General features: G+C 51.3%; 1 protein-coding gene across 1 annotated transcript; it reads right to left on the minus strand.

Moving 5' to 3' along the window:
- Positions 1-104: 104 nt before the first annotated feature.
- On the minus strand, positions 105-5437 carry LOC147109598 (transmembrane protein 151B). The gene is made up of 2 exons (XM_086002328.1): positions 5348-5437; positions 105-1856 (listed from the first exon to the last, which is right to left on the minus strand). The coding sequence occupies exons 1-2, from the start codon at positions 5435-5437 to the stop codon at positions 444-446; spliced, it is 1503 nt and encodes a 500-aa protein (XP_085858454.1). The 3' UTR covers positions 105-443.
- Between the last annotated feature and the right edge of the window lie 6594 nt (positions 5438-12031).

Raw genomic sequence — 12031 nt, forward strand, 5'->3', positions numbered from 1 at the left:
GCAACAACTTGCATTTATATAGTGCATTTCAAGTAGGAAAACGTCCCAAGGTGCTTCACAGGAGCGTAGACAAACAAAATGACACCGAGCCACAGAAAGATATATTAGGACAGGTAACCAAAGGTTTGGTCAAAGAGGTAGGTTTTAAGGAGGGTCTTAAAGGAGGAGAGAGGCGGAGAGGTTTAGGGAGGGAATTCCAGAACTTAGGACCGAGACAGCTGAAGGCACGGCCAACAGAGGTGGAGCAAAGGAAGTGGAGGTAAACAAGAGGCCGGAATTGGAGGAGCGCAGAGATCTCGGAGGGCTGCAGGGTTTGGAGGAGGAAGCTACAGAAATAGGGAGGGCGCGAGGCCATGGAGGAACTTGAACAGGATGATGAGAATTTTACATTGGAGGCTTTAGGGGTCTGGGAGCCAATGTAGGACAGGACCAAGCGCAGGAGGTCACAAAGACGTTTCGAGGCAGGAGTTCCTTCGGATGTAATACCTGCGCCCCTCCCCCTCACGCCCCTGACAGGGCCGGTGGACGATCAGCACTGGGAAGAAGCGGGCGTCGTGGTAGTTGGGCGGGTTCTCGCTGACCGCCAGCTGGCTGGAGTAGGAGTGGCACTGCTCGTCGCGGCAGCGCTCGTTGAGGTTGCTACTGCGGCTGCGCCACAGGCCAGTCCTGCGGGAGCCGTGCACCCGGCAGAGCGAGAAGCGGCTGGTGTCGAGGGAGAAGCGTGACTGGCTGCGGCCCACGTTGCGGGAGAAGATGGAGGAGCTGCTGGACCTCCCGTCGCAGTCCGTGCGGACGATGCCACAAGCCGAGTAGCCGTTGCAGATGGACAAGGAGGCCAGGTCCATCAGCACGGCCTCCGAGTAGCTGGGTATGAGCTGCCGGTTGCTGCGGATGTGCCACTCCAGCTCGGTGCTGTCCACGGTGCCCACCCGGGCCACCGGGGAGCACAGGCCCGTCTCCTCGGTCGGGGTCATTGCCGTGTACTCCAGGCCGAAGAGCTTCTCCACGTGATAGTGGACGTAGGCAGTCCGGTACTCCACCAGGACCCTCAGAGGCCAAGAAAGCATGAGCAGGCCCGCCACCCAGAAGGCGTAGTGTGAAATGTACCAGGGGAGGCTGTCGGGGTTGACGTAGACCATCATGTAGTCCTTGAAGTCCACGTTCTTGAGCTGCATCCCCTCCCGAGCCTCCATGTAGTCGTCCAGACCCTCAATCTCACTGAAAAAGTGGGCCCGCTGGTTCAGGTAGGAGTTCTCCGACTCGGTATTGGCGAAGCTGAAGCACTTGGTGAAACGCAGCCTGGTGGCCGGGTGGCGCTCCAGGCCCCGCAGCTCCTTCGACACGTCCCGCACGCCGCAGCGGGCGTACTCGAACTCGGCCTCGGCCACGTGCGTGTTGACCCGCTCGTGGTAGACCTGGGTGGTGGTGTAGGCGTCGCCGTTGCGGTAGCGGGTCACCTGGCGCGTGCGCCGCACAAAGTGGTAGCTGATGGCCTTCCACCAGATGCAGGGCGTGGCCTGCTGCATGCAGCCGATGCGCTCGTAGACGCTGTCGATGTCCGCTTTGTACTGGAGCTCGCTGCGGGCGTGGCAGTGCCAGCACTCCACCAGATAGACCAGGTAGAGCATCATGAGGAAGGCCAAGGGGATGTAAATGTACCCATTGGAGCAGGGGCTGTCGTGGTAGATCATGGACTTCCCTTTCAGGGAGCTGTCGAAGCTCAGTTTGGTGACCCGGGTTAACTGGCACCAGGCTACCGCCCCCAGGCATCCATACATCAGGAGAGAGAGGATCAGACACTTCCAGTGCGACTCCCGGCAAACCGAGGTACTCAGGGACTGCTTCACTGGCCTCTGCTACTTGCGATCCATCCCAGGAAGCAAAAGGAAACAAGAAATGGACAGTTATTAATTTCACTGGTAAACACTTTATAAAATCATATATCAAGGCCATGTGGAGTGAGAAAATGACATTCAGCACCTCAAGCTCACTCTTTCCACAAACCATTTACAAAACACCATCTATCACTCCATCCCATCTAATCTCCTACCATGGCCCATGCACAATACAGTCTATCCAGGACTCGACCTCATCTAATCTTTTACCATTCTGGACTCTACCCTATTTCATCTCCTACCACATTCCATGTATAATCCACTCTATTCTGGACTCTACCTCATCTAATCTTCTTCTACAAACCATGTACAATTTGCTCCATCATGAATCTACTCAATTCAATCTCTTTTCACAGACCATATCCTGTCAACTCTATCATGGACTCCACCTTGTTTAATCTCTTTCTATCGGCCGTTACACAATCCACTCTCATGGACTCTATCCAATCCCCAGAGCCCTCTGAGGAAACGTTCTACAGCATTTGTCCCAACGATAACTTTAGAAGAACCCGATATATCCATCCAACCCCACACCCTCATTTATTTATCCTTAATCCAGTGCCTTCCTACAATGACAGTCCTATGACCCCAGGAACTCAGCAATCATCATGTCATACACTGTATTTGATTACAAAGGCAAAATACTGTGGAAATCTGAAATAAAAACAGAAAATGCTGGAAACACTCAGCAGGTCAGGCAGCATCACTGGAGAGAGAGAGAGAGAGAGAGAGTTTCAGGTCGATGATCTTTCGTCAGAGCAGATACTCTGTATTTGATTATATCTCTCTATATTAATTCATATAATCTAATAAGCCACACTCCCGTTCTACACCTGTGATTTGGCCCAGTGTCTGCCATGAGTTTGTTCTACATCTCCACTCTCCTGTAGGGCCACAGGTCCATTCAGTCTCAAGCCTTGCTTGAGATGTGTTAATTTTGTGCTTGTGTCACAGAATCACAGCTTTAGTTCTGTAGTCACAGTCCCAAATTAAATAACCCGTTGACCTCATCATTATCCATAACTTGCAGGTTATTAAAAATTTAAATGAAAACAAATTAATTTCAGTGAGCTTCTCTTTACAATTATCAATCACCAGCCTCCTTCCTCTTACATTCCCTCCCTCATGTACGGCACCGTGGAAAGACTGTGGGGGGAAATTTGTGTTCGCCAGCAAAGTTAACGGCTGCTGGAAATGGCCGCAACGCTAAGCGAGTGAAATTGGTCTGGGGGCGTGGAGATAGGTGGCGCAGCACTCAGCTTCCGTGCAACATCGTCCTGGTGGCATTGCTGGAGGATCCGGGACGAAGTTCCTGTCCAGGTCCGGTGTTCCAGCTTCCCACAGCCTCTGGGAGCGAAGCTGTGGAGCTCACAGGGAATTGTGGGCAATGAAGAGGTCTGAGAATTAAAGGGGCCATGCGCACTGAAGCAATACAAAAAAATTACAGTGAAACAATGCAGTTTTTGACTCTGCCTTTTAAGAAATATTCAATATTTAAAAGAAGTTCCAAATGTGAATATTCAGCTGTTACCTTCCTAACCTCAACAGATGGGAAAACTGCCGCAGCACTAACACAAATGGCTCAGCAATCCAGGGAAGGGGCAGCGAGGGTCTCGCACTCAGCACTCCAGCTTTGTGCAGGGGGGTCAACACTGCAATAGAGGTCCTCTACCCACAGGGGGCCAGGAGATCCTCCAGAAAGAATGATGTAGGACCAAATCACCAAGGCCGTCACTGCCAGCAGTGTTGCTCCCACCACCTGGCTCCAGTGCCCAAAAAAGCTTCATGACCTCAGACCAGTGGTCAAGGTCAGTGAATGCATTTCAAAAGCTGTCTCCTACCAAATGCACCACGAACATCACACACTGCTCAATGTACAACTCCCCCCCCACCCCGCCAATCACTCACCTACCAACAATCTGCACCAATGACAAGGTGCATCTCCCATTCCTAGTCTCACTTCACCCCCTTGGAGGAGCCGGTGCAGGCCATTCTTGGCAGGGGCATGGTTGAGCCCTTGGCCAGCGGCGGGGATGAAAGGATACAAGCTGCTGGTATCCTCATACGTTATCCTCCTTCAGGCATGCACCTCTTGCTTTCCCACCCTCCCGTCAGCACAACTCCACCCTTGTGCCTTCCTCATTTCACACACCCAAAATTGGCCTGCCCAGCCAGTGGGTCAACAAGAGGAGGCAGCCTGTCCAGCCAGTGGGTCAACAAAAGGAGGCAGCCTGCCCAGCCAGTGGGTCAAAAAGAGGCAGCCTGTCCAGCCAGTGGGTCAACAAGAGGAGGCAGCCTGCCCAGCCAGTGGGTCAACAAGAGGAGGCAGCCTGCCCAGCCAGTGGGTCAAAAAGAGGCAGCCTGTCCAGCCAGTGGGTCAACAAGAGGAGGCAGCCTGCCCAGCCAGTGGGTCAACAAGAGGAGGCAGCCTGCCCAGCCAGTGGGTCAACAAGAGGAGGCAGCCTGCCCAGCCAGTGGGTCAAAAAGAGGCAGCCTGTCCAGCCAGTGGGTCAACAAGAGGAGGCAGCCTGCCCAGCCAGTGGGTCAACAAGAGGAGGCAGCCTGCCCAGCCAGTGGATCAACAAGAGGAGGCAGCCTGCCCAGCCAGTGGGTCAACAAGAGGAGGCAGCCTGCCCAGCCAGTGGGTCAAAAAGAGGCAGCCTGTCCAGCCAGTGGATCAACAAGAGGAGGCAGCCTGCCCAGCCAGTGGGTCAATAAGAGGAGGCAGCCTGCCCAGCCAGTGGGTCAACAAGAGGAGGCAGCCTGCCCAGCCAGTGAATCAACAAGAGGAGGCAGCCTGCCCAGCCAGTGAATCAACAAGAGGAGGCAGCCTGCCCAGCCAGTGGGTCAAAAAGAGGCAGCCTGCCCAGCCAGTGGGTCAACAAGAGGAGGCAGCCTGCCCAGCCAGTGGGTCAACAAGAGGAGGCAGCCTGCCCAGCCAGTGAATCAACAAGAGGAGGCAGCCTGCCCAGCCAGTGAATCAACAAGAGGAGGCAGCCTGCCCAGCCAGTGGGTCAATAAGAGGAGGCAGCCTGCCCAGCCAGTGGGTCAACAAGAGGAGGCAGCCTGCCCAGCCAGTGAATTAACAAGAGGAGGCAGCCTGCCCAGCCAGTGGGTCAACAAGAGGAGGCAGCCTGCCCAGCCAGTGGGTCAACAAGAGGAGGCAGCCTGCCCAGCCAGTGGGTCAACAAGAGGAGGCAGCCTGCCCAGCCAGTGAATCAACAAGAGGAGGCAGCCTGCCCAGCCAGTGGGACTGCAGGCAGATGATTCCATGTGTCCCTTTAAGAGCTGCAGACATCAACACTGTCAGCCTGCTTGCACCCTGGCGTGCTTAGGACCCAGCGACTGAATTCAACGCTAGGGTCGAAGTTCGCATTGGTGATGTTAAGTCAGCATTGCACGCCAATTGACGTCACCATGCCACCATTTTTTTCCAGGGTGTTGCCAGTTACCGGCAGCGCAAAGGGGGAGAGCAATATGGCAGCCGCCGAGGGAACCACCACCAGCTGGCGAAAGAGCGGCGGCCGCCATTTTAGCGCCATTTCTTGGCGATACGGCGTGGTAGTGAGTACTTGAATTTCTAGCCCTGTATGTGGAGTCACACCCATTCTTCCTCATGTGATGAATTTGCTACCTTTGCACTGCTTTCAGTGCATAGCACAGATTGGGAGGTGAGGCCTTCTCCAATGCGGGAGGGGTAGGACATTCAGAAATCAAGACAACCCTAGGCCATTATGCCTTTGTGCACGCAAACATACAAAAGGAAGGGCTGAAAAAGACCATCAGGCCCAACGAGCTCACTCCATTCAGACATAGTATGATCATCATACCATGGAGCTAACTGTTGGCCATGGAATCCCCTGGGAGAGACAGAAAGCCAGAGGGTAAAAACCTATAGCTAATTCAAGAGCCTTGAAGTTCACTTTTGAAGGACTGCTGTGATTCCGTAGCCACTTCAGGTAGACTGTTCCAGAGGCCAACAACTCTGCGAAAAGAAATACCTCCTGACATTTAAGCTAACTCCTTGATTACCTATTTTATATGCTTTCCCTGCAGTCCAACCTTCCTGTGTCCTGGTGTTATTTCCTCATAGACTGTAAATAATAAGCTTGTCGAGGTAATCGAAGAACACCTCACACCCATTATGTTGGAAAGTCTCTGAGCCTTGTCTGCCCATGAACAGAGGGAGATAAAAACACAGAGATGCAGGCAGGTTTTGAATCAGAATTATGAGAGATAGTCCTTCTTGAGGTTGAGTTCTGGCGGAGGAGCTAGAAGTTAGGATGGAATCCAGTTCTGCTGGGTTTCCATGCCAAGAGTTGATCAGCAGTGATATGCAATGAGGTCGGGGGGGGGGGGTGGTGGCCACGAGCACCTCTGTCACCGTTGCCCCGCGCCCTCACATCTGGACCTCAGTTTGGGGATATGCCTGGGGGCATTCCTGGGAATCCTGCCAGGTACACCTCTATAACACCCAGTGGCACAGGCGCCTGTGGAAAGGAAGGCATAGGTCCCCTTTTTGGCCACAAGTGGGACCGAACAGAAATAAATTTCATGCCACTCGATCCCAGGGAGAGCACTTGTTCCAGCACTCTAAGCTGGTCATTTGCTGAGTTTGCCCTGTTGCCGGGCAGCCTTCCCCTGATGTCTACGCAGACTGGGCACTGCCCACTTCATCAAAATGACTCAATGGAACATGGTGGGCATGCCAGCAGTTTGCTGATGTGTGTTGTCAGCGGGCAAGGCTCCTCACTGGCAGCCCAAGCTGGGATAATTGGCCCTTGGATGTCCATTAGATTAAGACCCTGTCACTCTCATGTAGGTTTTCTTTACTGAGTGTTTCAGGGGTTGCGTCGTAATGTGATGAACAACAACAACTTGCATTTATATAGCACCTTTAACTTAGTAAAATGTCCCTAGGTGCTTCACAGGAGCCTCCTCAATCAAAATTTGACACCGAGCCACGAGATATTAGGACAGGTGACTAAAAGCTTGGTCAAAGAGGGCAGCACGGTGGCATAGTGGTTAGCACTGTTGCCTCACAGCGCCAGGGACCCGGGTTCAAATCCGGCCTCGGGTGACTGTCTGTGTGGAGTTTGCACATTCTCCCCGTGTTTGCGTGGGTTTCCTCCGGGTGCTCCAGTTTCCTCCCACAGTCCAAAGATGTGCGGGTTAGGTTGATTGGCCATGATAAAAATTGGCCCTTAGTGTTAGGGGGGATTAAATACGTGGGGTTACGGGGATAGGGCTTGGGTGGGATGGCTGTCGGTGTAGGGACCGGGTGCTAGGGTTTGGATGATCAGCCATGATCTCGTTGAATGGCGGAGCAGGCTCGAAGGGCCGAATGGCCTACTCCTGCTCCTATCTTCTATGTTTTTATGTTTCTATGTTTTAAGGAGCGTCTTAAAGGAGGAGAGAGAAGTAGAGAGATGGAGAGGTTTAGGGAGGGAATTCCAGAGGTTAGGGCCTTGGCAGCTGAAGGCACGGCCACCAATGGTGGAAGGATTAAAATCAGGGCTGCGCAAAATTGGAGGTTCACAGAGATCTCAAAAGCTTGTAGAGCTGGAGGATGCTGCAGGGGCGAGGCAATGGATGGATTTGAAAATAAGGATAAGAATTTTAAAATTGAGATGGTGCCGGACCGGGAGCCAATGTACGTCAGCGAGCACAGACACTGATGGGTGAATGGGATTTGGTGCGAGTTAGGACACGGCAGCAGAGTTTTGGATGAGCACAAGTTTATGTAGGGCGGAAGATGGGAGGCCGGCCAGGAGAGCGTTGGAATAGAGGTGACAAAGGCATGGATGAGGGTTTCAGCAGCAGATGAGTGGAGACGGGGCGGAGACGGGTGGTGTTATGGAGGTGGAAGTAGGTGGTCTTACTTAAGGCGCGGATATGTGGTCGGAAGCTCAGTTGCCAGGAGGAGGGAATGGAATAGGTGGCCACCTTTCAAGCGGGTTATTTGTATCTCTGAGGACCCAGCCAGTCCCAACGACATCACTTTACTGTTACCATCATTGGAGCGATGATGGAACAACAGGGATACCAGGTCTTGCTCCAAAAGATGGAACACAATTCTTCCATGACGTCTCTCGCACGGCCAAATCAAAAATGTTGGCCCAATTCCTGCGCCTGAATGGTGAGCAATGTTCCCTTTAAGCTGTGCGGCCGTGGAGCGCTCTGGAGGGCCCGCACAGTCGGCTCATCGGCTTTTAAATGGAAAAACCGCACAAGCGCGGGATTTTGAATGGACTGCGCTGCCTGTTAAAGGGACTACGCGGCCCCCCAAAAAAATTAGAGGGAACATTGATGGTGAGGCCCAAGCAGTCACCCCCCCCTCCCGATATTAGGCCTCAGCCCGTTTTTATAACAACAACTTGCACCTTTAACACAGTAAAATGTCCCAAGGCGCTTCACATCACTTTAGATTGAGCTGCCAAGAGGCAACAGGCAAGACACGATTGAAGATCCAGGCTGCTGCTGGTGTCGCTGTGGTCCTCAGGTAAGCGAGGGAAGTAGAGCGAACAGGAAGATGGAGTGAGAAAGTCGGGAGGGAGCTGCAGCGCCAGCAAATAGTGGTGGGAGGCCTGGTGGGGAGTGGTGGCAGGCAGCAACACACCTTGCTGGTTGCGGCCCCTTTAAGGGCCGCCTGTTGGGAAAACCAGGTTTGCATCGACCTGAGTGCACAGGGCAAACCAACTTCCAGTGGGCGGGGCCTCAAACAGGCATTAGGCCCCTTTACTTGCATATTGAAAGCAGCTAACGCCTCTTTTAGGCATGGGCACCACACAACTTTACCAATATGGCGGGCACCACATGACTTTACCAATATGGCGGGCAACACACTTCCAGCCCGTAATGAATGCACGCTTCCTGCCCGCCATGTTGGAGGCTTGGGAGGCCGTCTAGCGCCCGAAAAATGGGCTTTGCGCAGCCGAATTTCTAGGCCTTTATCTCTGTGTGACAATGCAGTTGTTGAAATCTTCCACTAGAGGCTGCCGACTAGGTCCTGGTCAGGTTTTCTGATTTCTTGTCTGAGAGCCACATGAGGCAGAGAACCTCTGAGCCAGCCAAGGTAAATCGTGCGGTTAAGAAGTGATTATATGCCTGGGAGGCCTGTCATGCTGCACCAGCTCCAATCGTGTTGAGTTAAGTTATGAACTGGGTTGAGCCTTCCACAGGTGAATGTGTGCTGTACAGAAGATGAATTATTTAGTTGAAGTATTTAATGTTTGAGTGCAGACATCGAGTTGATGGTTATTAATACCTTGCTTCTAAGAATGAGGTCACGTTTTGTTGCAGTTTATCAGATTGTGGTGGAGATTTATTTACTGATGATGTTTTCACACTGTGTTACAGGAACCTTTACATATCACTGATTTTCCAACACGTTCCTATTTAGTCCTCTTTAAAGTTTTGTTGAACCAGATTGTTTTGAGCATAAATACCTCTGTACATCTCTCCCTTCAATGGAAATAAAAATAAGGAGGGATGTAAAACAGGCTGTCGAATCACTATTAACTGTTGTACATTATCACACAAGGTCAGAATTAGAAACATGGAAACATAGGAACAGGAGGAGGCCATTCAGCCCCTCGAGCCTGTTCTGCCATTCAATTAGATCATGGCTGATCTGTGTCTCAACTCCATCAACACACCTTTGCTCCATATCCCTTGATACGCTTAACTAACAAAAATCTATTGAGCTCAGTCTTGAAAGCGTCAATTGTGCTCCAGCATCCACAGCCTTTCAGGAGAGAGAGCTCCACATTTCTACTACTCGGAGTGAAAAAGCGCTTCCTGATTGCGCTCCTAGCTCTAATTGTAAGATTGGGCCTTATCTGAATTTCCACGCCAGACAAAATAGTTTCTCCATAACTTCCCTATTAAAACCCTTAAACATTTTAAATACCTCCTATGGTTCTAAGTACAAGCTATCCTAGGCTGAGGAAAGAATGTCCCTGAGCATTCTACATGTTCAGTTTGAAGATTTGGACTGAGGCGAAAGTTCATCGTTAAAGGTTTTTTTTTACCAATTTACTTCACCTTTGCTCATTTAAGAGAAAACCAGCATGAAATTGTCAGCCTAGCAACGGGCCTCCTTTAAGACAGGCTCGAAGAAGTCAAAGGAAATCCAAGCTATCAGTTTGGCAGTCAACTAATAGCCTTAGATTTTAAAAGGGAACAGTATCATAGTCAATGTGCATCATTTGAGCATGTAATTATTTAGCATCGACAGTCTGGGGACAGTCCTATTGCCTATTGACCTAGATGAAGGGACCGAGTGTAATGTATCCAAGTTTGCTGACGATACAAAGCTAGGTGGGACAGTAAGCTGTGAGGAGAACACAAAGAGTCTGCAAAGGGATATAGATAGACTAAGTGAGTGGGCAGTAAGGTGGCAGATGGAGCATAATGTAGGGAAATGTGAGGTTATTCACTTTGGTAGGAAGAATAGAAAAACAGAATATGTTTTAAATGGTGAGAAACCTTCAAATGTTGGTGTTCAGAGAGATTTGGGTGTCCTTGTGCAAGAAACACAGAAAGTTAGCATGCAGGTACAGCAAGCAATTAGGAAGGCAAATGGCATGTTGGCCTTTATTGCAAGCGGGTTGGAGTATAAGAGTAAGGAAGTCTTGCTACAATTGTACAGGGCTTTGGTGAGACCACACCTGGAGTACAGTGCACAGTTTTGGTCTTATCTAAGGAAGGATATACTTGCCTTGGAGGCGGTGCAACAAAGGTTCACTAGATTAATTCTTGGTATGAGAGGGTTGTCCTATGATGAGAGATTGTGTAGAATAGGCCTATACTCTCTGGAGTTTAGAAGAATGAGAGGTGATCTCATTGAAACATACAAGATTCTGAAGGGGATTGACAGGGTAGATGCTGAGAGGTTGTTTCCCCTGGCTGGAGTGTCTAGACTAGGGGGCATAGTCTCAGGATAAGGGGTAGGCTATTTAGGACTGAGATGAGGAGAAATTTCTTCACTTAGAGGGTTGTGAATCTTTGGAATTCTCTGCCCCAGAGGGCTGTGAATGCTGAGTCTTTGAGTATATTCAAGGCTGAGATAGATAGAGTTTTGGACTCTAGGGCAATTAAGGGATATCGGGATCAGGCGGGAAGGTGGAGTTGAGGTCAATGATCAGCCATGATCTTATTGAATGGCGGAGCAGGCTCGAGGGGCCGCATGGCGGAGCAGGCTCGAGGGGCCGCATGGCGGAGCAGGCTCGAGGGGCCGCATGGCGGAGCAGGCTCGAGGGGCCGCATGGCGGAGCAGGCTCGAGGGGCCGTATGGCGGAGCAGGCTCGAGGGGCTGTATGGCGGAGCAGGCTCGAGGGGCCGTATAGTCGACTGCTGCTCCTATTTCTTATGTTCTCTTCAGTATCATGGATAAGGTGCTCAGCTCCTTGGGTTGCGTTCAATACAATACATTGAAGGATGCCAGGGTTTAGGATGGAGTTGGGAGTGAGTGACTGATTGCCGTCTAGTATTTAGTCTGAAAGGTGACTTCAGTTATTTCTAAAGCTGCAACAACAGCAGCTTGCATTTATATAGCACCAGGGACCCCTTCACCAGCTCAGTCTAACATCAGAGACCCCTTCACCAGCACAGTGTAATATCAGAGACCTCTTCACCAGCACAGTGTAATATCAGAGACCCCTTCACCAGCGCAGTGTAATATCAGAGACCTCTTCACCAGCACAGTGTCATATCAGAGACCCCTTCACCAGCACAGTGTAATATCAGAGACCCCTTCACCAGCACAGTGTAATATCAGAGACCCCTTCACCAGCAGAGTGTAATATCAGAGACCCCTTCACCAGCACAGTGTAATATCAGAGACCCCTTCACCAGCACAGTGTAATATCAGAGACCCCTTCACCAGCACAGTGTAATAAATAAAACATAAGTCGGAGCAGGAGCAGGCCATACGGCCCATTGGGCCTGCTCCGCCATTCAATAGGATCATGGCTGATCCGAACCTAGATTCACGTCCACTTCCCTGCCCGCTCCCCGTATCCCCTAATTCCCTTATAGAGTCATAGGGCTAGATTTTCAGTACAGACAGTTTTGGGGCGCTAACCTTAGCGCCCGCCCGAAGTTAGCGCCCGCCCCAAAGTAGCGCCCCGTTG

Source organism: Somniosus microcephalus, chromosome 12 (genome assembly GCF_052327205.1).
Source record: "Somniosus microcephalus isolate GS21.2 chromosome 12, FLI_Smic_1.0, whole genome shotgun sequence".
NCBI classification, from domain to species: domain Eukaryota; kingdom Metazoa; phylum Chordata; class Chondrichthyes; order Squaliformes; family Somniosidae; genus Somniosus; species Somniosus microcephalus.

Excerpts from the sequence above, each read along its gene's own strand:
- LOC147109598 (XM_086002328.1), bottom strand. The coding sequence starts at position 5,437 with ATGGCGCTAAAATGGCGGCCGCCGCTCTTTCGCCAGCTGGTGGTGGTT. Across the intron at positions 1,857-5,347 it reads TCTCCCCCTTTGCGCTGCCG|CAGAGGCCAGTGAAGCAGTC; the intron begins GTAACTGGCAAC and ends GATCGCAAGTAG.